The following is a 27061-nucleotide window of genomic DNA, read 5'->3' as shown; positions in this document are numbered from 1 at the left end:
TGGTGAAGTCGAATCCTCTATATCCGCAAAGGTACTTAATGATCGCTCAGAAGAGAAGTATAGGTACAGTCATGGACCCTTGAATGAAATGGAACTCCATTCTCTGTATGTGTATGCTGAGACTGCAGTGAAATACTAGCGTTAGATAGAACAGACTGAGAAACAAAGGTACCTTAGATTGTATACGTTTTTAGTGTCTTCTGCCAAAACACAAGGAATGTTCAAGAAGTTATATGCGTCAGTCTGATGGGTTTTAATTTTTCCTTCATAGTTGTTGCTAGATCATGATCTTGTAACTGGGAAAATAAATAAATGTAACATCCTTTTTCCTTTCACAAGGACATGGCTGCCGTGGATCCAATACTGACTCTGAAAGAGGAAACCTCTTGCCCCATCTGCCTGGATTACTTTGATGATCCTGTGATCACGGCGTGTGGACACAACTTCTGCCGCTCATGTTTGGTTCTTAGCTGGAGAGATTTGGAGTCGGATTTCTCTTGTCCCCAGTGTCTCACAGTATCTGCTCAAAAAATAATTCTGGCCAATAGACAGTTGCGCAATGTTGTTGAGTTGGCCAAGCAGTTGAACACTAAGAAGGAGGCAACAAAGGAGCTGCTGTGTGAGAAGCACAAGGAATCACTGAAGCTGTTCTGCCAAGACGATCAGAAACCCATCTGCGTGGTGTGCGACCGCTCCAGGGATCACAGGTCTCACACTGTGCATCCCATAGAAGAGGCCGCCCAGGAGTGCAGGGTATGTATGAGACAATTGGGGATCTCATGTCTTACACTTGCAGTATGTCTCTGATTTTAGGACTCACTGTCACCTACAAATCATGATTCTAAGAGATGTGTGAGTTGCAAGCAGCTTGCACCTAATGCACCAGCTTTACATGCTGTGATCCCACTAGTGCCATAATATCACTTAATGCCTTGCATTCCCTTTTTTAGTCTTTATAGTGCTGATTTGCATAACTAAAAACAGAAGGTTTCTTAACACTCTCTTGCTTTTGGTCAAGGCTAAATAACGTGACAGTCTTTAAAATTAGAAGATGATGTAGTATCAACGGATTCCCCGGCCTTTTTCCTTTACTGCCAGTCACAACAAACAAACCATCCACCTATATTACTTTCACTAAGCACTTTATGGGAATGAACAGATTCGTTTTTTTAACAATAATAGCATACATAGAAATTCATAGAAATGCACTGTGCACACCATTCCAGTGGGTGATCAGCAGGTTGTTGTTGAGCTGAACCTTTAAATGTAACTAGTTCTGATGTATTTTTTGATTTCTCTGCATTTCAGCTTTCCTGTGTCTTTTGTGTATCTTGGCTGAGTCATTTGTAGTTTACATCTCACAAATAAACAACATGAGATTGTCAGCTTCTTCACAGACTCTTTACTGACAGGTTATTGCTTACTCAGCCCTGTGGCATTGTGAGGAAGGAATACATCTTTGCAACTGTACTTATTACTTGTGGAAACGCTCTCCTCTATTTTTCCTGTGGATACCTCTGCTCTTCTTAACAGCTCTAGAATTGTGCCCTAAGGCGGAGGAGCAGTGCAAATGAAAGAATAATAAAATGATAATAACTTGTTGTTATTATAATTTTATTATATTCTGCTGCGGCAGCTTTGTGGGGCGGAGCTGCTCTCAGAGCAAGGGAAGGAACGGTAGGCACTCTCAGGGCAGCCAAACAGTCATGCGCACTTTGCATGTTCTCCACCCAGGCTGCATTACAGCCTGCGTGGAGAACATGCCATGACTGAGCGCTGAACCACGGTGCTCAGACCAGTGGCTTAGGGGAGCCTGGGTGCTTCCTGTTCTGTCCGGGAGAGACACAGAGACACAACAGGAGAGACACGGCGAGGAGGTAAGTTTATTTTTTTTTCTTTATCCTTTCCTGCCAACCCCGATCCGGGCCAGCTGCTACTGCTCTTCCAGCCATCTCCTCAGATATTCTGTCCTGCCTGCTGGTCAGCATTGGGGACACTTGCCCTTCAGTGCCACTGACGCGTGATACTGATGGTTCACGTGATTACACGATCCTTGTTTCAACCCTATAACTGCGATGTAGTAAGGGGGTTGACACACTGAGATGATACATATTTTCAGGAACCAGGGGACTCTCTCAGATTAAGCATGTAAAAAGAGTACAAAATTAGGAACAGGAGAGTGGGAAAAGAGGGGGTAGGTAACCATTATTTTTAAAGATTCTTGGGAGTTGGCCTCTTCTGGGCCACTCAGCGTGGAGGGGTTAGAAGGGCTTATTTTTTGCTTTAAAATTGGCCCACCAACCTCCTTTTCTGGCCTTCTAATTTATAGACCCCCGGACTGTGCTCCAAATATATGTCCTGATCTCTGTAATTACATTGCCCAGAAATCGATATTGTACTCGAATTTTACTGTGTTAGGGGATTTTAATCTACACATGAATTACCCTAGTTGCGCCCAGGCAGCTCAGTTTGCCCCGTCCCTCTTGGGGGCTAATCTGATTCAACATATTACCCTTCTCACTCACAATGCAAGGCGCACTCTTGACCTCTTGTTCTCCAGCATCCCGTCCCTGATCATCGAGGTCCCTAGCCAATTGGTTTGGTCTGATCATTGTTTAATTTCATTTTTTTTTTTAGTTTGAATAAACCTGGTCAAAGCAGGGGTAACTGTTATTTTGTTAAAAGAAGTTGGGAAAAATTGTCACATGCGTTCCTAGGTTCAGCTCTACAGGCCAGTCAACCATCAGTATCCAATGATCCAAATGCGGATACTTTGGCTCTAAATAAGTGGAAAGCTGCGGCTGTGGAGTCTATTGCTCCCTCTAGAGTTACAAGATCAATGAGGCATTCCCCTTCAGCCCCTTGGTTTTCTGGGACTCTTAGGGCATTCAAAAGCAAGTGTTAATGCCTGGAACACCAGTGAAGGGTAAATTACCGCGAGATGGCTAGGGTCTCTTATAAGTTAGCTTTGAAAGAGTTGCATAAATTGATAAAAGAAGCTAGGAGGGACCATGTAGCGAGTTATATTCACAAGGCAGATAATTCTAGTAAAGAATTATTTAAGGTTGTTAACTCCTTTCTCAAACCAAGAGAATTGTAGACTACTGTGCAACCTTCCCTCTCGCTGTGTGAAAGAATTTCCAACTTGTTTGATAATAAAATTCGGAAGGTCTACAATTTCTTGTCAGTGATAGTAGAGAAAGAGAAAACAGATGGGACGGGGTGTGGCGTGCCTGAACCTTCCCTTACAAATTTTCTCTCCATCACTCAGCAGGAAGCGCTGATGGAAATCCAGAAATGCAAGTCTGGCACCGGTAGACCATTGCCCCCCTAAACTGTGTAAAGTAATGGCTCACTCACTTACCCAGGTGCTGACTCACATATGGAATACATCCCTCGCGTCTGGCATTTTCCCAGACATTTGGAAACATGGCACTCTATTTCCCCTGAGAAAAAAAAATGTGAATCTAGGGGAATTTAGCAACTATCAACCAATTTCTCTGCATCCTGCGCCAGCAAAAATGTTTTAAAAACTGGTTTAGCGACAATTGACCAGCTTAATTGAGAATCCGGGCATTTTACATGACACCTAATCCGATTTCCGGTCTGGTTTCAGCACTGAGGCAGCTTTATTAGAGGTGGCAGAGTCAGTAAGAATGACGGTGGATTCAGGTGCTGGTGCTCCTGGATCTTTCCGCTGCATTCGATACGGTAGACCTTGCTTGCTCAGAGATAAGGGTACATGTGAGAAAGTGGCTCTTTATGTACTGGACCAAAGTAAGGTACAGTGTGTATAGAGTCCACAATCCCCAGAGGTATAACAGAGGTTAAAGTCAGGTCTGACCTTACTCTTTAAAGTGGTAGCTTGGCCGAGCAGTTAGGCAGTACCAGAGGACAGTGTAAAGCATTTGTTGCACACACTCAGTCAGCAAAAGGTTTCACACACTCAAGAACTGAACTCTAGGCCAATTGTTTTTATATCCAAAGATATAGTAGTTTTATTTTTAGAACCAACAGGTATCAAAATATACTTTTCTCGATATGAGTACTCTCTTGTAATTACTTTGCAAAGAGACAATAAACTTTGTAAACACAATAGGTACAATGGTTGCAGTAGGCAACACAATTCTAAGCACAATTTAAGATTGAGCTCAATGGATTTGATTACTTTATAGATTACTTTTGTAACTTCATAACTGGACCCTAGATTCAGTCCTGGGGTCTAAGCTGAAAACAGTTTAGTAAAAACGTTTTAGTTATTGCAATGATTTCTAAAGAATATAAAGGCATTTTAATAGTTGACACGTACAAAATGTTTAGTGCAAAACCAGTAATGTTATCCAATGGAAGGAAATTCAAAGCACAGGTAAAGTAGGTTCTCATTACTTTTGTAATCCAGTACTGGACTCCTAGGTTCAGCACTGGGGTCTCTACCTAAGACAGGTAAGTAATTACATTTTAGTAGCTGGTACGATTTTTAAGCAATATTTGTAACTTTCAAAAGTGGACAGAAGAAATTTCACAGAAAAACAGTCAATGGTTTCCTATGGCAGAAATTTAGATTACTAGCAAACACAGTTGTGATTACTTTTGCGGTACAGTACTGGGCTACAAGGTACAGTACTGGCTTCTCTCCTGATCTGAGGTGAGTAATTCGAAATTCGTTATTCAGCTGATTTTAGATGAATATTTTAAAGTTTCAAAACTTCACACTTAAAAGAAATTTCGAGTCAACCCAGTCAATGTTATCCTATGGCAGGAAAGTGAGCCATCGGTTTTCAGGTGAGTACTCGACTGGTGAATTTAAGGTTCCGGGCATAGACTCAGGGGTCCCCCAGGGTCAGGTAAGTACAGTTGGTACACCCTCAGCGGCACAGGGGCGGAGGTAGTTAGGCCCAGTGTTATCCAGTGAGAGGCAGGGGGCCTTTTGTTGGTGGCTGCTGGCTAGCAGGCCACGTGGCTGTGGGAGCTGGGCTCCTGGTCACTTGCTCAGGGCAATTGCAGAAGTAGGATAGGACAAAGGTTTCACTACCAGGGGCACTCGGGGTGCAGAGTGCTTTTGAGCCGTCGGGCGCTCCTTGTTATTCAATGAGGATCTTGAAAAGGGAACAAAGGCTGCAGGCTCGGGGACGGTGGATCTCCTGGAGCGACCAACACTTCGAGGGGTAAGTTGGTATCTTGGAAGATAGGTAGGCACCCAGGGTTTGGGCACAGGGGGCCTTTGGGCATGCAGGGGTGTCTTTTGAGGTCGGGAAATCTTACCCCCTGCTGGTTGCGGTTGGAGGAGCCCTTTGTCCTGAGGCTGCAGGCGTCGTCGGGGTCGTCGAGGAGGGTCCTTGGGCACTGGATTCCAGGTCAGAATCGCAGGGGGGACGTCCTCAGGGTCTTGATTCACTCCGGCACAGGCCAGGCTTGCCGGGTGCAGAGTGTGCATGGTTGCGGGCTAATGCCAGGGCTTGTTACTTGCTTTGAGCTGTACCACTGCTCGTGGGAGACCTAGGTAGTCGAGTCGCAAGGCAGTCAGGTCCTCCGGGGTTTTTGAGGTTGCTGACCACTGGAGATGCCGGGGTTTAACAGGAGCTGGTTCGAGGGTCGACAGGCAAGTAGGGCTGTGGCCAAATCAGTTGGTGTCTTCCTCTTTTTAGCAGCTGCACAGCAGGTCTACGTGTTCCTTGATCTTCTTTCTTGTTTCGTAATCTTGATTTGTGGAAAAAGGTTCAGGATGCCCCTAAATACTGAATTTAGGTGTGTTATAGGTAGGGCAAGGGCAGGGACCAATGGGTCTCTGTCCTGGGGTGGGTACACACCCTAGCCTTCTCCTCTCCTGTGGGATGGGGGCAGTAGCCTAGCTGTGATTGGGCAGGGCTCCCCATCTTCAAGATCGCCGGAGCCCGGGGTCATGCATCACCTCGCCTCTCCCACCTGAGGGGTGGAGTTGGCACAGGCTGGCACACCCCCCTTTCTGACGTAGGTTTTCCCGCCAGTCTTCCCACCAGAGTGGGGGTCAGAGCACGTGGGGGCCAGTTGCTGAGTACAGCAAGTGGTCTGGAGAAGCTCACGAAGGCAGAATGCCTTTGAAGCTTCCCCTACCCATCCTGGGGGAGGAGGCTTGGCACCTTGTCCCAGGATGTGCATTGTTGCAGGCCCAGGAGAGCGGGGAGCTCTCCACCCATGGGTCCAGCAACATGCCTGCTGTGTGGCAGCCTATGCAGCCTCTCAGACAAGACGTGGATTGTAGGTTAGGTTTCAGGGGGCATCTCTAAGATGCCCTCTGTAGTGCATTTTACTTTAAATCCCACACTGGCATCAGTGTGGGTTTAATGTGCCGAGAAGTTTGATATCAAACTTGTCAGTGTTCAATGTAGCCATTATGGTGCTGTGGAGTTCGTAATGACAACCTCCCAGCCCCATATACTTTTAATGGCATCACTGCACTTACAGTGCCCAGGAATGGCCCTGGGTACTGTAGGGGCACAGGGCTCAGGCACCTGTGCCCACACCAGTGGCATAGGACACCTAGCTTGAGGGGTGGCTGATGTATGCCAGGGCAGTGGGTGTGTGGGCAGGGCACACAGGGATGTGTGCCATGTCGACTCTTTGCTTAGTTCTGCACCTAGACACTCCGCTTGCACAGGCAGTGTGTGGGTGTCAAGGGATCAGGGCCCCTAAGGGTGGCACAATAAGTGCTGCAGCCCTTAGGGGTCTTCTCTGGTCACAATGCCCTGGGTACCTAGGGTACCATTTACTAGGGGCTGACATGTGGCCAGAGATGCCAATTGGGTTTAGGCTTTAGTATATTTTTTAGGGCTGGAACACAGGCCCTGGGTACCTGATTGGCAGGGACCCAGGTCACACCAAGGAAAAGTGCATCAGGTGTCAGGCAAAACGTGGGGGGGGGGGGGGTACTGCAACAGAAACTCACGTTCTCATAGTACATGATCAAATATTTTCCGGTTAGCAGCTTTCCTTACTGCAAAAGTCTGAATGTGCTGCAGCCCAATCTTGGTGGTATCTGGAAGATCCAGGTGCAGGCTGTTGTGATCTTAAATTTTAAATAATATGCATTCACAGATAACCTTAGCAAGTGTGGTCTTAGGAATGAGAATTTTTCCCAAATCGTAGAGTAACATGACAAAGGGATCCTAATGTGGGACTTTAACTCCCAATGTCAAGGTACAGGTTTGTATGGCAGAAGAGATGTTATTGGTGCAAGATGGCAAAGGAGGTGATAAAGATTTGGAATGTTTTCTTAATGAGCTCAAGAATGTGTTTAGGAAAGAGCTTGGGAAAGTAAAGGGGTTTTCCCATAAAAGTCCACTTAAAAGAAATGCTGTACTGACCATACACAAACTGAGACCGGTTCCATTATCAGTAGGACGGGAATTGTCAGAAATGATTACAAAATTGTGTGCTGAAGGTGTGATAGAACCAGTTGATGCATCTGAGTGTCTTTCTCCCATTGTTCCAGTTAAAAAGAAAAATGTGGAACTCAGAATGTGTGTTGACCTGAGATCGGTCAGTATACAGATTGTGGTGGAGTGTCACCCTTTACACAAAGTTCAAGAATTGCTTGCGAAATTGGATGGTGCCAAATACTTTACCACTATTGACTTAAAGGCAGCATACCATCAAATGGAGTTTACAAAAGACTCATAACACATCATTAAATTCATAACACCAGAATTGTCATCTGCCGCATCAGTGTTTCAGAAATTGATGAATTGTCTTTTTGGAAACACTGATGGTGTGGTGGCATTCCAGAATGATATTTTGGTGTATTCATAATCTACTAGTAAGCATCGCAAGACTGTTGCCAAAGTGTTATCAGTGTTGGAAGAATAGGGAATGACAGTTCGCCTTGGTAGGCGTCAATTGTTTGCATCAGAGTTAGTGTATTTAGGACACCAGATCAGCGGCACAGGTATTGCTACAAAAAAAGACTTGCTTGATTCTATTAGGAATTGGTGGAACATCAGAACAAGGCTCAGCCTATATCCTTTCTTGGCTGTGCGAATATGATTCAAGGTTTGTGAGTAAATTTGCTGACATGGTACTTCCATTGCAGTTGGAAAGGGAGTTTGACTGGACCAGTGCACACTTTTTGGTGGTCAAATTGGTTAAATAACCATCATTGGATGTAAATCGCTAGCAGCATTTTCACATTTTACTGCCAATATAGTTAAAGTTAATTCTAGTGCCACAGGGCTAGGTGCGGTATTGAGTCATGGAGTTGTTGAGCATACCATTGCTTTTGCTACCAGGCCACTCACTTTGACAGAAACAAAGTATTCTACTATAAAAAGAAAAGCTCTAGGTTGTGTGTGGACTGTAGAGCAGTTTAAGACCTACTTGTGGGGTAAAGCTTTCAAACTCAGGAAATATCCTAAACCCCTAATATTTTTGTCCAAATATGGAGCAGGAAAGCCTTCGACTCGAATGATAAGATTGCTGGCAAAGTTATATGAATATAATTTTACTGTAGTGTATTTACCTGGAGTACAAAATGTACGTGCAGACTGTTTGTATATATGTAAGCAAACAACCTAGGCAATTACCATTGCTTGTCTATTCAATAATAAAGTGGGTAAGTAACAGATACCAAGGGGTAAGCCACAGTCTTTATTAGCAATACATCAGCAAAAATTGGCGGCTTAAAATAAATAAAAGGAGCAAAAAACTTTAAGAATTCAAAGAACAAACAGTACATACATATCATTTATTAGATACAATAAAACAACTAAAAAGATTAAAAATAAGTGTGGTACAAAGGTGAAAGTATCGACGCGCGTGTCGGCGAACCAGCGCCTTCTTCAGGACAAACCACCTAGTAACCAAAATAATAAACAAAACATAAAAAATTCATCATTAAACTAGTAATTATTCTGATAAACTGCATATAAACTTACATTCACAATATATATAACAATCTTTTAACACATTAACGCATATATCACAGTAAAGCTGTAAAAAACACTGCATGGAATATGGTTACCCACTCTTATATGGACAAATAAGACTCAAAAAGGGATACGAGTCATATAGTATACGGACTTCTGTGCTCATAATGAGAAGATCAAATTCTTTCACTTACGCCATAAAAAAATGCTCAAAGTGATAATGGGAGAAACAGGTGACATCCTAGATAGGTATTCAATTTTTAGATAGGCAATTACTCTAAAATTAGTAAATAATGGCTCTTTAAATCAAAAAGGAGAGGGCCTATTCTAGATGCGCTTAGAGAAGACGATGCAAAACAGTACTTTACCCAAATGGGAAAAGGAATAGGAAAAAAATTCCAGAGGTTTCCGATATGTTTATCAATATCTATTATTAATACTTACATAAATTCCAAAAATGCACCAAATCTAAAACTTCTTCTTACTTCAATTTATCGCATACGTGTTTCTGATGATATGGTGTATTCACTATTCCAATTCTATCAACAATAGAATTAAAGAACGAAATATAAGAATAATACATGTATATCACCATACATGTTAAGACAGATCTAACATTCTATTCCTTTATCAAATTCCATATTCATGATAATTATTTCAAGATATGATGAAAACGGACAAAATCGCAAAGGATAAGAACCTTCAAGTAAATATATTCCACCATAGTCACTCGGGGTTGGACAGATGATTTAAAATCTTGAATAACATATTTATTTTGTACGCAACAGAACAATAATCAAGAAAAGGGGATATTGCATACCTAATTTCTAATTGTTGGACACATAGCACTCAAAGTTCACAGTCGATCAGACCGGTTTAACGATAGCTATAAGGAACCTATAAATGGAGAGAAGGTGTCCACAAGTTTAATGCACTATTTGCAAAAACGCATATTCAGTAATTGCGATATTGATTAAAGTCATAACACTCCTACAACCCACCTTAATTGAAATCGTGATTCGGTGCTTCAATTGGGGGCGAACATTCAAGTAGGATAAGGATCATAGGCATCGATCGGTAGATAAAACACGAGTAAAAAACTGATGTATAATATCCGTCACAAACCGTAATGGACAGGATCTGTGGATAAGCATAACACTATATGCAATAAATTATTGCGGCCGGCGGAACGAGGTGTAATCAAAAATACCTAACCGTAAAAAATAATTACCTAATAGTAACTATATTCCTGCTTCGCCTCCGTGGTTATTCCCATAGATATAAGGCGCAATACTATGGGGTAATAAGAAGACAAAAGTATAACAACAGGGTTTTCAGTTTATGAAAATACTATTTAAAGACAATAAGTTCATCTAAAAAACGCCCAAGACAAAAAGAATTTATAGGGATACTTTGAATACCAATGGAACATATTTATACTATAGTACCCTCTTATAGACAACGTTGTCGATGAATAAAGAGACAATGCTAAAAGATATGTAAACATACCTGCATCGGATTTATTCAGTACACGAACATGGAGACTAACGGGCATGAACGGCGTCTGACGTCAGGATACGACTTGTAGGCAAAAGAAGATGACAAATCCCTACCTAGCTCAGCCTTTAAATATATTCATCCCGAAATGTGAATGACGTGATTCTGTGTCATGTGGTCGCCTAAAATGCAGATACGTGATATCCAGCATGGAAACTAAGAGGGGACTAATTAGCACTCGATGTTTCAAGATAGAAACAAAACTATACTTACTCTATCTTCCGCTATGCAAATAAGCGGCACACGGCATAGAGACAAAAAGAGGGCTAAATAGCAGTCAATGTTCCAGATGGAAACAAGTATATTTTCTCTCGCATATTAAATGGCATTATTTTTACAGACGACAAACAAAGAGTCAAAATAAATTGTATAGTCCATTAATATTATGTAAATATCAATATAAGGCAGCAACAGATGTTTCTATTCCTATAAGAGTGACATTGTTGGACTTGGACATTATTTAGATAGCTGGCGACTGCGGTGTTATAGTGGGATTATGTAATCGCATTTTCCCATGGGATTTCACTGTTTAATCCGTTCCGAAAGGTGTCAAAGGAGAAAATCCAAAACACCCCACGTTTCTTTCGGATTCGTTCACCGCCAATGGAGTCAGGAATGTTAATCTTTTCTAAAACTCGCCATTTGAAGTCTTCAGGACTATGATTGCAATCAAGAAAATGTTTCACCATTGGTGACAACAATTTCTTAGTCCTTATAGCAGAGCGATGCTCTGTTAGTCTGACTTGAATAGGTCTGGAAGTCTCGCCCACATATCCGATGGAACATGGACATTGAATAAGGCACACAACACTCGACGTTTTACAATTCCACATATCAGTGGCTGATGCAGTGTATCCATTATGGGTGAAATTCGTACTTTCTAAAATACTAGCGCAAGATTTACAAGTAGAACATCTAAAAGTCCCCTTTATTGGTTGGTTCGTATCTATAGACTTTTGCAAAAAAGGTACTTGGTTCGTCTGTCCCATGAATCTAGAATGGACAATTTGGTCCTTTATATTCCTACAACGTCTATGAGTACAAAGGTCTTAGGGCATGGTATCTTCTCTTGGTCAATGAACCATTCAGTCAGATCTCCTTGTCACCTTAGATGTTGAATCTTTGTACAGTAACATCCCCCTGACCGGAGCAATGGAAACCACTGAATGGTTCATTGACCAACAGAAGATACCATGCCCTAAGACCTTTGTACTTGCATGTTTGAAGATAGTTTTATCTGAAAATATTTTTGAATTTGGAACACGTTTGTACCGTCAGATATGAGGTGTAAGCATGGGGGCATCTGTTGCTCCTTCAGTGGCGAATATCTATATGGCTTCCTTCGAGGATAGGTATATCTATAACGAGATCGCCCCGTTTTTGAGTCTGTCTCCCTTTGATCCAGATACATCGATGACATCTTTTTTGTCTGGCGCGATGGGAGGGATTCTCTTTCGGAGTTTCTGATATGGCTGAATGTCGTGGACAACAATCTAAAATTTACAGCACATATTTGTGCTAATAAAGTTGAGTTCCTGGATATAATGATCTTTCATGACGAGGGAAAGCTAAAGGTGGACCTGTTTGTTAAACTGACCGCAGGGAACACCCTGTTACACTTCCAGAGCTTCCACCCCCGCAATCAGAAGCAAAGCATCCCCTTCTCTCAATTCTTGAGAGTAAGGCGAAATTGCACTGACTTGCGAGATTTTGACAGACAAATGGAGATATGAGAAAGAAGTTTCTAGAGAGGGGTTACCCTCACCGGCTGGTGAGGGACTCCTATAAAAGAGCCCGGTTCTTTGACAGGGACCATCTTCTGAGATCAAAACCAGATATAGAGACCAAACAACTTGTATGTGTCACTAGACACTCAACCCTTGATGCGAAAGTGAAACAGGTCATTAATTCGACCTGGCACATCCTAAATAGTAACTGCACCAGAGACCAGAAATTAGAGAAACCATTGTTTGCTCATAGACGTTGTAGGAATATAAAAGACCACATTGTCCATTCTAGATTTATGGGACAGACGAACCAAGTACCTTTTTTGCAAAAATCTATAGATACGAACCAACCAATAAAGGGGACATTTAGATGTTCTACTTGTAATTCTTGCTCTAGTATTTTAGAAGGTATGAATTTCACCCATAATGGATACACTGCATCAGCCACTGATATGTGGAATTGTAAAACGTTGAGTGTTGTGTACCTTATTCAATGTCCATGTTCCCTCGGATACGTGGGCGAGACTTCCAGACCTATTCATGTCCAACTAACAGAGCATCGCTCTGCTATAAGGACTAAGAAATTGTTGTCGCCAATGGTGAAACATTTTCTTGATTGCAATCATAGTCCTGAAGACTTCAAATGGCGAGTTTAAGAAAAGATTAACATTCCTGACTACATTGGCGGTGAACGAATCCGAAAGAAACGTGAGGTGTTTTGGATTTTCTCCTTTGACACCTTTCGGAACGGATCAAACAGTGAAATCCCGTGGGAAAATGCGATTACATAATCCCACTATAACACCGCGGTCGCCAGCTAACTAAATAATGTCCAAGTCCAACAATGTCACTCTTATAGGAATAGAAACATCTGTTGCTGCCTTATATTGATATTTACCTAATATTAATGGACTATACGATTTATTTTGACTCTTTGCTTGTCGTCTGTTTAAATAATGCCATTTAATATGCGATCCAGAGAGAAAATATACTTGTTTCCATCTGGAACATTGACTGCTATTTAGCCCTCTTTTTGTCTCTATGCCGGGTGCCGCTTATTTGCATAGCGGAAGATAGAGTAAGTATAGTTTTGTTTCCATCTTGAAACATCGAGTGCTAATTAGTCCCCTCTTAGTTTCCATGCTGGATATCGCGTATCTGCATTTTAGGCGACCACATGACACAGAATCACGTCATTCACGTTTCGGGATGAATATACTTAAAGGCTGAGATAGGTAGAGATTGCTGATCTTCTTTTGCCTACACGTCGTATCCTGACGTCAGACGCCGTTCATTATCGTTAGTCTCCGTGTTCGTGTACTGAATAAATCCGATGCAGGTATGTTTACATATCTTTTAGCATTGTCTCTTTATTCATCGACAACGTTGTCTATAAGAGGGTACTATAGTATAAATATGTTCCATTGGTATTTAAAGTATCCCTATAAATTCTTTTTGTCTTGGGCGTTTTTTAGATGAACTTATTGCCTTTAAATAGTATTTTCATGAACTGAAAACCCTGTTGTTATACTTTTGTCTTCTTATTACCCCATAGTATTGCGCCCTATATCTATGGGAATAACCACGGAGGCGAAGCAGGAATATAGGGGCATATTATCAAGAAACAGCGTTAGCATTATCGCCGCTTTAGCGGCAGAAAACTGCTGCTAAAGCGGCAATAATGGGCTTGATAATATGCCCTTGTGAGTTCCCATAGAAGCCCAGGTTCTGGTGTGAACATGGGCTTCAATGGGAATTCTCTACGGCGTATTATCAAGCCCATTATCGCCGCTTTAGCGGCAGATTTCTACGCTAAAACGGCGATAATGTTAACGCCGTGCTTGATAATATGCCCCATAGTTACTATTAGGAAATTATTTTTTACGGTTAGGTATTTTTGATTATACCTCGTTCCGCCAGCCGCAATAATTCATTGCATATATTGTTATCCTTATCCACAGATCCTGTCCATTACGGTTTGTGACGGATATAATACATCAGTTTTTTCTCGTGTTTTATCTACCGATCGATGCCTATGATCCTTATCCTACTTGAATGTTCGCCCCCAATTGAAGCACCGAATCGCGATTTCAATTAAGGTGGGTTGTAGGAGTGTTATGACTTTAATCAATTTCGCAATTACTGAATGTGCGTTTTTGCAAATAGTGCATTAAACTTATGGACACCTTCTCTCCATTTATATGTTCCTTATAGCTATTGTTAAACCTGTCTGATTGACTGTGAACTTTGAGGGCTATGTATCCAACAATTAGAAATTAGGTATGCAATATCCCCTTTTCTGGATTATTGTTCTGTTGAGTACAAAATAAATATGTTATTCAAGATTTTAAATCATCTGTCCAACCCCGAGTGACTATGGTGGAATATATTTACTTGAAGGTTCTTATCCTATTCGATTTTGTCCGTTTTCATCATATCTTGAAATAATCATCATGAATATGGAATTTGATAAAGGAATAGAATGTTAGATCTGTCTTAACATGTATGGTGATATACATGTATTATTCTTATATTTTGTTCTTTAATTCTATTGTTGATAGAATTGGAATAGTGAATACACCATATCATCAGAAACACATATGCGATAAATTGAAGTAAGAAGAAGTTTTAGATATGGTGCATTTTTGGAATTTATGTAAGTATTAATAATAGATATTGATAAACATATCGGAAGCCTCTGGAATTTTTTTCCTTTTCCTTTTCCCATTTGGGTAAAGTACTGTTTTGCATCGTCTTCTCTAAGCGCATCTAGAATAGGCCCTCTCCTTTTTGATTTAAAGAGCCATTATTTACTAATTTTAGAGTAATTGCCTATCTAAAAATGGAATACCTTTTCTAGGATGTCACGTGTTTCTCCCATTATCACTTTGAGCATTTTTTAATGGCGTACGTGAAAGAATTTGATCTTCTCATTATGAGCACAGAAGTCCGTATACTAAATGACTCCTATCCCTTTTTGAGTCTTATTTGTCCATATATGAGTGGGTAACCATATTCCATGCAGTGTATTTTACAGCTTTACTGTGATATATGCGTTAATGTGTTAAAAGATTGTTATATATATTGTAAATGTAAGTTTATATGCAGTTTATCAGAATAATTACTAGTTTAGTGATGAATTTTTTATATGTTTGTTTATTATTTAGGTTACTAGGTGGTTTGTCCTGAAGAAGGCGCTGGTTCGCCGAAATGCGCATCAATACTTTCACCTTTGTACCACACTTATTTTTAATCTTTTTAGTTGTTTTATTGTATCTAATAAATGATATGTATGTACTGTTTGTTCTTTGAATTCTTAAAGTTTTTTTGTCGTTTTATTTGTTTTTAACCGCCAATTTTTGCTGATGTTTTGCTTATAAAGACTGTGGCTTACCCCTTGGAATCTGTTGCTTACCCACTTTAATATTGAATAGACAAGCAATGGTAATTGCCTAGGTTGTTTGCTTACATATGTGTTTATCCCTGACCTAGGAATTGAACTGTATTTTTTTGTTCAGGGGGTCCTTGTTTCATACATTGTCGTGCAGACTGTTTGTCCAGGTTGGCTAGTAATGTCATAGCTAAATGTGACCTGTTGCTGCAGTAGAATTGTGTCTCAGCTACTGTTGAGGATGTTCGGACATGTGATATCTAAGGAAGAGTGTATGAATGCTACCGTAAATGCTGAAATGATGGATAATGTAAAAGAATATATTGTTAAAGGGTGGCCATTGGAGAAACACCTATTTAAAGAATTGTGTCTGTATTGGAAAGTCAGACATGAGTTAACAATTGCTAACAATTTGATCTTAAACAATGAATAATTTGTTCCGCCGTTTGGCATTAGGAAAAATTGATTTTGATTGCTCATCTAGGACATTTAGGACAAACCAATAGCATCAAGAAAGTGAGAGATCAAGTTTTTTTTTTAAAACATGTTTTTATTGTATTAAACATCGAAGGCGACTAAACATACAGTTGCAGCATCTAAAACATATACTTTACATTCACAGTCAGGTCCGCATCGATATAGCATCTGCAATTCAGTAGGAATTCCGTCAGGTCAGAAAAAGACAAAGAATAGCATACAGACATGCAAGTAGAGCTCTCAATCTGAAAGGGCCTATTCCACGTCAATCCGTGGGGGCTCACATATATCCCCCCTGAACTTGTTCCATGCACCCCAGATTTGCTCCCACTTCCCCGGGCATCCCCGGTGGACAAATACCACATTTCCGGCCATCATCGCATCATCCATGTCTCTGCACCAGTCCCTCAACGCGGGTAGCACATCTGAGCCCCACAGCCTAGCTATGTTGCGTTTTGCCATCATCATACCCAACATGGCCCAGTCTTGCTGACGATGGGTTAGGTCCGTTGCTTCCCATATATTTAACAGGCAGCACCGGGGATCGGGCAACAGGGAAACAGTTGTGGTTTGGGAAATGGTGCACATCACAGCAGTCCAGTACATTGCCACCCGGCCACAGTCCCATATAGTGTGATAGAATGTTCCCTCCTCCCCGCATCTACGGAGACAATACACATGGGAAGCCTTTCCTATCTTGTAGAGGACTGTTCTGGTGTAATATGTGCGGTGTAATATTTTCAGTTGGACCAATTTAAGCCTGGAGGGGATATCCATCTCCCGCGGCAAGGAAAGGGCCTCTTGCCACTCCGAGTCATCGAATTCACCGATATCCCTAGACCAGCTGAGTCTCAACTTAGAGAGCATGTCAGGGAGGTTGTTAACCAACTTTCGGTATGTAAAGGATGTTGCTTTGCACGACATGTGTTCTGTCAACAATCTATCTTCAAGAGGGGTGGATTCCTGCAGATCCATCCCCGCCGGGATGGCTGTTTGCAGCGCATCTCGAATTTGGATATATCTAAATCATTCCGACTGCGCCATATCGTAATTGATTTGCAGGAATGAAAAGTCCACCACCTTGCGTTTTTTTCAAAGGTCTCCCACCACCGAAATGCCTATGCTGTCCCAGGCCTGGAACCCCTTACTATTGCGCAGGAAACCCAACCTATGCGAGTCCCATAAGGGTGTCATTTGCGTGATAACATCAGAGCACTGAAGGCGCCTATGCGCTTTATACCAGAGTTGCACCGTAGGACCCAATAGGTCTGACGACACGCCACGACTGTAGAGGTTCCCCAACGGACAGGATTCCAAACACTGTCTGTCTACTAAGTATGCAGGTTCAGTCTGCGGGGCATGCAGCCAATAGTTGATTTGCTTGAGGTGGGCCGCCCAGTAGTACAGTTCGATATTTGGGAGTGCGATACCCCCGTCGTACCAGTCTTTCACCAGCTTGCATTGCGCAATACGTGCTGGATTCCCATCCCATAGCAAGGTAGAGACCGCTGCCGCGATCGCTGTAAAATAGGAGGCCGGGAACGGAGTATTTTCAAGGAAATACAGGAAGCGAGGGAGTGACATCATTTTGAATAGTGCAGCTTTGCCCAGGAGGGTGAGAGGGCCATACCTTCGCATCTCGTTTGAACCGGTCCAGTGGGGGTTTCAAATTCAGGGCGAAGAACTCGTCTGGGTCCGATGTCACACAAACACCCAGGTATTTGAAAGCCGTCTTGGTGGGACGTAAAGGGCAGCTCGCAGGGAGCCGAGGTGGGAGGCCGGCAAGAACGAATAGGACTGATTTAGTCCAGTTAATCCTATATCCCGACACTCTCCCAAATGTTTCGCAGACATTAAGGAGCTCTAGAATTGATTTTTTGGGGGAAGTGAGGTAGAGAAGGATATCGTCTGCATATAGGAATATGCGATCTTCCCATACAGCCGACCACCGGAGGCCCTTAATGGAGGGCTCCCACCGGATCCAGATCGCTAATGGCTCAAGGATCAGTGCAAATAACAAGGGGGATAACGGGCACCCCTGCCTTGTCCCGCGGCCAAGTGGGAAGTCCCTAGAGATGTGACCATCTGCTGCCACCTGGGCCAGGGGTTTGGTATAGAGTAGACGGACCCAGGTGCAGAACTTAGGGCCAAAGCCCATGTGTTGAAGCACAGCGAACAGATAAGGCCATTCCACGGTATCGAACGCCATAGTGGCGTCAAAGGAAAGGAGGACAGCAGGTTCCTGTATATGTTATCGGCGGGCCAGCACCGCCTGCAGGCGGCGCAGGTTGAGTGCTGTACTACGGTGCGGCATAAAGCCAGACTTATCTGGATGCACCAGAGTGTGAAGGTGGGGGGCCAGTCGCAACGCCAGTAATTTGGCAAGGATCTTTGGTTCTGCATTTATTAAGGAGATAGGGCGATAGGAGGCACAGGACATCGCCGTTTTTCCAGGTTTATGGATCGGGACAATCGTGGCGAGACGTTGGTCCCTGGGCAGTTCCCCAGCTTCAAGACTATCAGAAAACATATTAAGAAGATAGGGGGCCGTCGTTCATACAGTTTTCTCATATAGTTCCACCGGAAGCCCGTTGGGGCCCAGTGCCTTACCAGACGCTAGCGCATAGGTTGCCTCCTGTATTTCCTCAGCGGTGATGTCTGCCTTAAGTAGGAGCACTGCTTCTGGGGAAAGGTGAGGGATTGTCAGATCTTTAATATAATCGTATGCCGCCTCTATCGTGTAGGGCACTTGGGGAGCATAAGTGTTTTCCAAATGGTCGGCCAAAAGGCCTACTATGGCCGCAGGATTTTATTATTTTATTTATTTAAAGTATTTGTATAGCGTGGCTAACACCTTGCAGGTTTCCTGGCGCTGGAGAATACTCTTTAACTGAGGAGAACGAGAGCGAGTAGCAGGCGAATAGAGTTAGGGAAATAGCCAGGTCTTGATACGTTTCCGAAAGGGGAGGAGTTGTGATATTTGGCGGATGTCAAAGGGCAGACTGTTCCACAGTTTAGCCGCTGCGACTCTGAAGGATCTGCCCCCAGTTCTAACTTTGTTGTATCTAGGAACTGTTACCAGACAGGCTGAGGCAGAGCGAAGGGTTCTGTTGGGGGTGTACCAGGAGAACAAAGCTTGCAGAGGTCTGGGCCCGACTCCATGCAGAGCCTTAAAGACAAGGCAAAGGGCCTTGAATGCCACACGCTGCTTCAGAGGGAGCCAGTGTAGCTCGGCTAAGGCCGCTGTGGCAGAGGATCTCCTGGTCCAACCGAGAGCTAGCTTGGCAGAGGCCGACTGAATTCTTTGGAGTCGATCCAGCAGCACAGCTGGAGACTCAAGTAACAATGCGTTACAATAGTCGAGGCGACTAAGAATAGTGCACCTGACTATCAACGCCCGAGCTTGTGCTGGAAGGAGTGGCATGATTTTGCGCAGGGATCGCAAAAGGGCGGAGCAAGTCCCCACTGTTTTCCGAGGTCGTATACCCCGAGGGGGACGACAGTTGCGCAATGACTCTACCTGCTTTTTCTTTTTTGTCCAACCAGGCCAACATCTTCCCCGCTTTATCCCCTAGCTCATAAACCCTGTGACCGGTCGCCTGCAGTGTATTTTTAACCATTTCTTTCTGGTATGTCACCCACTCGGTGCGCTTCAGGCGGATCGCCTGGGCGGTCCTCAGAGATAGGTGAGTCTCCTGTTCCTGAATTGCAATGTTAAGAGCCTCCTTGAGGGCTTTAAGTTCCTGTCGTTGTGTTCGCTTGTGACCAGCAATGGAGGCTATTGCCTGTCCGCGCAAGACTGCTTTGTAGGCCTCCCATAGGGTGCTGTGGGAGCCCACGGAGCCAGTATTTTCTTGAAAAAATTGTTTGGTGGTGTTGGTCAGAGCCTTCACAAGAGGGGCAGCCTGTAGATATTCCGCATGAACAGGGAACATGCGAAGTCTATGGATACGGTGGTTTGCGTATGTGAGTAGCAGCGGGGAGTGATCAGAAATTCCTCTGGGGCGGATATCCGCCTCCTCAATGCCTTGTAGTCCTTCTGCAGACATCAAAACATAATCTATCCGCGAGAGACAATCATGGGCCGCGGAATAGTAGGTGTACTGTTTATCATGAGGGTGTTTGTGTCTCCAGCAGTCTGTAAGCCGCAGGGTGTACAGCAGCCGAGGAGTCCCCCCGCATCGCCTTGGTGTGCGGATATCTATCAATCTCACCGTCTACAATATCATTAAAGTCGCCCCCTATCACCAACGTCGCCACCGGCAAAGCCAATAGGAATGCCGTGAGGGCAGTGTGTGCTGTAGCTTGTAGGGCAGGAGGGATATATACGGACACAAATTTGAAAAGACGACCCTCCCATTGACATGTCACAGCCGCGAAACGGCCCTTATCTGTTCTCGTCTGTTGGCACACCAGCGGGAATTTTTTCCTTATGAGAATCCCTGTGCCCCTAGAACCAGAGGAGAAGTATGCATGTGCAATGAACTTATATCCCCACCTATCCATTGCCTTTGAAGCCGAGCCCACAAGATGTGTTTCCTGTAGTAGGACTATGGCTGGATTACAATGTTTCAGGTATTGCAGTACAAGACCTCGCTTCACCTTGTCCCCCAATCCCCGGGCATTCCATGTTAGGACGGTTAAGGCCGACTGGTGGGAGGGTTGCGTCAGACGAGTCTCAGGTGTACCTGTCACGTGTGTAGCCATCTACAGATGAGAGTAGTGATGTGTAAATCAATAGGGGACCCAACCTGCGATGCACCTTCATTAGAGCAACATGTCTCCTTCGCTACTATACAAACAACAAAAGTAACACAGGAAAACAACCCAGCTACCCTCCCACCCTGTGTCCCACCCACCCTCCCTGCCTCCCTGCTAGACGAACTTTCAACTGCCCGCCACCCCAACTCAGCAGAGCGCTTTATCCCTCCCATTGCCCAATAATTGCTTGTCGGGGGAAAGAGAGATCAAGTTTAGTGGCCGTATATAGGTAATGATATCTCTTTTGTGAAAGGTTGTTCTTTGTGAGTAGATTCAGACAAAGTACTCAAGACAAGGCATACTACTGTTTTACATTCTTTGGTTATTGAAAAGCCATGGAAGAAATTGACTATTAATATATTGGTTCCATATGAAGGCATTTCACATGGAAATGTTTTTATCCTAGTGATAATAGATTACTTTTCAAAGTGGGTAGCTGTAAAACGGTTCCGCGGAGTAGATTTGTACAAGAGTTATTCAGAAGAGAAGGATTTCTTGAGTATTTCGTTTCAGATAATGGAACACAGTTCACTTCAAATGTAGTTTCTTCTTTTCTTAGGAATGCATATTTTCAGCATGTAAAAACAGCGTTACATTTTCCAAATATGAATGGTTTAATTGAAAGATTTAATAATACTGGTAGAGAGTATTTAGTTGGCTCTCAAGGGATGCATTGATCTCGAGAACATGTAGCAGATATGATTTGGTCATACCATTGTACCCCACATTGTACAACAAAGTTTCCACCATGTGTATTGGAAGGAAACTGAGATGGGAACTTAATCCTGGTTGGTTAAGTGCCAAGGATGATGTGGTGTAGCTTAAAGAAATATATAAAATGGTGAGTGTTAACTATAATAAGAAAAGGGAGAATGTGATCAAGGTGAAAATGTGTAAACAAAAGCCTCTATGTGTGTGGGACAAGGGAAAAGTTGAACTGCCTGTACACGTTAAAAAACGATGTTCGAAGTCTCTGGAATTTTAAAGTGGTGAAGCTAGGAAGAACATCTGCGTTATTAAGCAATGGGTCTTGGTGGAGCCTAACCAGGTTGGCCAAGGCAAATGTTTATGCCGGTGAAGATTGTAACAGCGGCAATTAACTTGATTATTCAGTGATATTGTTATGATAAAAAAATGTTGAACCTGTTGGGTTTTCTGTTGACAGGTCAATTACCTAGGGAAAATATTCAGAAGAGAAAAGATTTTGTAATGTATCAGTTATGCACATCAATTGTAACCATTTATGTGTATTAAAAAAATATATATATATTTTTATGAAGAAGGAAGGTATGTAGTAGTGTACCTTCAAGGTTAAGTGTTGAGTGTTCTTTTACAGCTCTGGTGCATCATAGAGGTCAGTCTGACCTGTCGGCTATTATCTTGTAATGTCATTGATGCTTTTGCGTTTATGCTCAACTTTGGTTCTAAGTTCTGTTGAGTGTTCTACTGTGTTCTGTTGAGTCTATCCTTTGTACTGTTGGGAGTTTGGTGTGTGTATGCCCCTATAAAGCTTCTTCTAAAGCTATACTTGTGGATCGATATCACTACTACTCATCCAGTCAAACAAATACAACTTCCTCAAAATATCATAAGATCTCTGGTGGATTCAAACACCCAAAAACAAGGAGGAAGCGTAAAAAAGCTTGCTAGCAAAACAATGAAAGGTGGCTGCTCCGAAGATTTTTCAAGCAAAAATCCAGGTCTGTTGTGTAGCAAAGCATGCATTCCCTTCTCACTTAATAAATTGAACACCAACAGGAGTCAGGTCAAATTCAACTACAAACGCCAAAATCGACAATGGAAATAAACCACCAATAACAGAGGCAATAATAATGCCCCCTCATACTGTGGGTGAACATCATAAAACCGATCTACTGCAGGAGACCCGAGAAATTATGACCATTCAAGTTGAGCAATTGAGCATCACAAAACATTCAGGCAAACCACAACTGAATCCAAGTTGGATATAATAGAAATAAGCATTAGAAAAGATATCTACGGAAAATCCCACTGTCTGCCCCCACTAGATTCAAGTCTATCTACCGGCCCAGCTCGGGTCGATACTTTACACCCCTGGGCAAACCCAACAAATTTGATTCATGATAGGGTGCAACCATCAGCATTAGATCCCAGGGGAAAGCCTATAAATGATCCCAGGCAATGCCACATGCTGATAAGCACTTTGCTTGATGAAACTCAGGATACTGCGACCATCATTAAAGAACAGGCGATGATCATATTCACTCCAGAATATAGATTGAGAGGGAGTCAAGATATCCTAAATAGAAGTAATTTCCTGTAAGTTATAAACTCCTTTCCAAGCTTGCAAAATAGAAGGTCAAATGATCTGCTTTGCAGTAAGATTCGTTCAATCAAACAAGCTAGGCGGAAGAGAGTCTACACATACAGTATGGTCCAGTACAAGGATGACAAACAAAATTCTCAACCATGTGAATTTAATTAATGCTTGGGGCTCAATAGAGCCACTGAAAATCAAACTGTACCCACTCGTATATTTAGAGCAACCAAGTGAAAACATCCCTGAAAAACAGCTTAAGTCTAGGCAAAGCTTAAATTCATTTCTACAAGATGCATTTGGCTCACACCAACCTCTTCCTCGACGGGCCAATTTGACTGACGTGAAGTTTTTTTTTATAATTCTTTTTTATTAACCATGAAAATAAACATAACACTTGCTTCAGAATCATTGTAGCATGCATAACATTGACATGACATTTTGTATAGAAAACATTGCAAAACAAAATCAACAAAGATTTGATTTCCTGTATTTTTCAAGACCGTCATTGGTTGATCAAGAAGGACACTGCCTGTGGAATAAATATATGGAAATGAGTCCAAAAACACATTTAAAAATCATTAGGTGGAACATAGCAGGCCTAAAGTCAAAGTTGGTGAATAAGGACTGGCTCCCACAACTCCAAGCAACTCTTCTCCATCATACAAGAATTAACCAGACCCAGCAGCGAAAATACTGATGTCCCTCCCTCCCAAGACTTCTGCAACAAACACAGCTCCTTCTTCCACCACAAGATCAAAATGCTATACGATAACTTCGACAACCAAGCCCACGTTACTGATCCAACACCCCACCACCAGTGCTGCCTTCCAGCCTACCCTCCTCACCTGGACCCCTCTCACCACAGAAGACACTGCAAAGACTATGAAAAACCTCCACTCTGGAGCACTCACCAATCCCTGCCTGCCACACATCTCCACAGGCCGCCACTGCACCCGAACTACAACGAATGATCAACTGCTTCCGTGAGACCGCCACATTCCCTGATGACTGGAAATGCATCGACCCCTCCTTAAGAAGCTCTCGGCAGACCCGACAGACCTCAAGAACTATAGGCCCATCTCTCTTATCCCCTTCACCGCCAAAGTCATTGAGAAAGTCGTCAACACCCAGCAAGCGCACTTCATAGAAACCAACAACATCCTCGACACCTCTAAATCCAGATTCCGCAGCAACCACAGCATCAGGACTGCCCTCATAGCCGGCACCAACGACATCCGCTCCCCCCTCGTCCAAGGTCACACAGCAGCCCTCCTCCTCCTAGACCTCTCAGCAGCCTTCAACACCGTCTCCCACCACACACTAGCCACCAGACTCCATGATGCCAGCATCCAGGTAACTGCATTAGACTGGATTTGATCTTTCCTCTCTGGCAGAACACAAAGAATAAGACTCCCGCCCTCCATCTCCGAACCTACAGAGATCAGAGTACCCCAAAGATCCTCCCTCAGCCCCACGCTCTTCAATGTCTACATGCCCCCCTCACAACCGTCGTCAGAAAACACAGACTCAACATTGTCTCATACGCCGACGATACCAAGCTCATCCTCTCCCTCACCAAGGAACGCGATATCACCAGGTTAGAAGCGATGAAGGACGTCGCAACCTGGATGAGCAGCACCTGCCTGAAACTCAACTTGTAGAAAACGGAAGTCCTCATCTTGGCTCCACCCCCCTCTGTATGGGACAACACCTGAAGGCACCCCCGCCCTTGGAAAATCCACCCACCCAACCCTTCTGACCATGCATCATACTCTACTCATCGCTTAGAGTCTTAGAAAACTCCTGAGGCGGAAGCCAGGAGCTGTTGTACTTTGTACTTTTAATTTTTGTATTGCTTCTGTAAATTGCACATCTCTTTTAAATTGCCATACAAACGTTTCTGCACTCACCCTCTACCACTCAGCCGATCTTGGCGCTGAGAGCCGCATGACCACGGAGGAGGCAGCCGGGGGAAACGAGCGGCCATCTTAGGAGTCACGTAGGGTGGCGGGCTAGTCTTTGTTCGCGCTCAGCGGGCCCATATAGGAAGGTGGGAACGCCCAGGCGCCAGTCTTAGAAAACTCCTGAGGCGGGAGCCGGCAGCTGTTGTACTTTGTACTTTTAATTTTTGTATTGCTTCTGTAAATTGCACAACTCTTTTAAATTGCCATACAAACATTTCCGCACTCGCCCTCTACCACTCAGCCGATCTAGGTGCTGAGTGCTGCATGACCACGGAGGCAGCTGGGGGAAACGAGCGGCCATCTTAGGAGTCACAAAGGGTGGCGGGCTAGTCGTTGTTCGAGCTCAGCGGGCCCATAAAGGAAGGTGGAAATGCACGCGCGCAGTGGACGCGCCAAAGGCAAGCCCGTCTGCGACCGCCCGAGCCCAGAGGCCATGGACCCTGCTCAAAATCAGGTAGAACCTACTCATCCTACCTATATATCATACCCTGCTGACATATTGTACAATATCAGAGCCTCTGAACTAGCAAAACGACGCTCAGACATATGCTGCCCAAAGAAGTTCCCCAGCACACTAGAAGGCCCGGTAGCTTGCAGACACAGTTTTTTTCAAAGCGATCTGTTTGCATCTAACCCGTTGTCATCTAAGCTTTTGACAGATCACTTAACAGAAGGCCCATACAGTATATTATGCAATGTACGCTCCTTAGCTAAACACCCTTTCGAAATATGGGACATGATTACCTCCCATTCCCCTGAGATTTGCTTCCTCACGGAAACTTGGCTGAACCCCTCGAACCATCCGATTATTAACCTAGCCATCCCAGAGAACTATAAGTTCCTTCACCTCGATCGGGTAGGTAAAACAGGAGGTGGAATAGCCATCGCCTTCAAGAACCATCTCAGTGTAACTTGGCTATCTGCCCTAATCAATGAGAGTTTAGGAATAGGTATCTTTAAGATCACTTCATCACCTACGGAAAGCTGGAATGGAGCCCTAGTATATCGGCCCCCTGGCCCTAGAGCCGATTTCATGGATAAACTCATGGACTATATAGCCATATACGTCCTCGCGTCAAATAATTTCCTGATGCTAGGAGACTTCAATTTTCATGGTGAAACACACACAACCCATGAGGTTAACAAACTCCTTACTGGCTTAGAGCATTTTGGTCTAACCCAAAGAGTTATTGGCCCAACACATCTGGCTGGCCATACATTGGATCTTATCTTTTCCAACGCTGACCATCTGACCTGTGACATTCCTCTGCCTCTTACCTGGACGGACCACTCCATGATAAAGGTTTCCATCCCCAATACCCGCCCAAAAATCTTATCTCAGACTGCAAGCAGAAAACATTTGGCCCACAGACCTTGGCGCAATCTCTCTTCAGAGGCCTTTGACGAGGTGTTCCATGTGGAACCACAAATAAATGAATTAGAAGTATCAAAAATGTTGGTCTCCTTTAACAAGTCGTTTCTGAAAGCCTTAGACTTAATAATCCTAATAAAAAATAACCTTGGCTTAATCCCAAGGCGGACATCAGCACCTTGGTACTCTGCAGAGCTAAGGCAGGAAAAATCTTTCTGTAAGCAAATAGAGAGACGCTGGCGAGTGAGTAAGACCCCCCAGAATCGACCAGTGTACAAACAAGCCCTGTCCAGCTCCCATCGTAACCTAAAGTCAGCCAGACGCATATACATTCTGAACCAAATCGAGCGCTCTAGTAACTCCTCCAAAGCTCTCTTTGACATAGTTAGAGACTTTGTATCACCCCAAGTTTGTAAACAAACTCCTCTGGAAACCCAAGAACTCTGTAACTCCCTAGCTACCTTTTTTCCACCCTTGGCCACGTTAAATCATAGACCTCTGGCCCACCCTGATGGACCCAGAAAAATGGCAGACTGCTCCCTTGACTGCTTATACCTGCCTCACTGGAAGGGGTAACTAAATCACTGCGCTCGGCTAAATCCGGCTCACCCTCAGA

At 43.5% G+C, this 27061-nt stretch overlaps 1 protein-coding gene across 1 annotated transcript in view; it reads left to right on the top strand.

The window, feature by feature from the left end:
• Positions 1-27061, top strand: part of LOC147717665 (E3 ubiquitin-protein ligase TRIM39-like) — a 158398-nt gene that overhangs the window by 16156 nt on the left and 115181 nt on the right. The window contains exon 2 of the mRNA XM_086924453.1: positions 340-753. Within this exon, the coding sequence (XP_086780579.1) occupies positions 343-753 (411 nt within the window). The 5' untranslated portion in view covers positions 340-342. The remainder of the gene's footprint in view (positions 1-339; positions 754-27061) is intronic.

Source organism: Lissotriton vulgaris, chromosome 5 (assembly GCF_964263255.1).
Source record: "Lissotriton vulgaris chromosome 5, aLisVul1.2, whole genome shotgun sequence".
Classification (NCBI taxonomy): domain Eukaryota; kingdom Metazoa; phylum Chordata; class Amphibia; order Caudata; family Salamandridae; genus Lissotriton; species Lissotriton vulgaris.
The sequence above is the reverse complement of the archived record's forward strand: the minus strand, read 5'-3'. Positions and strand labels throughout refer to the sequence as shown.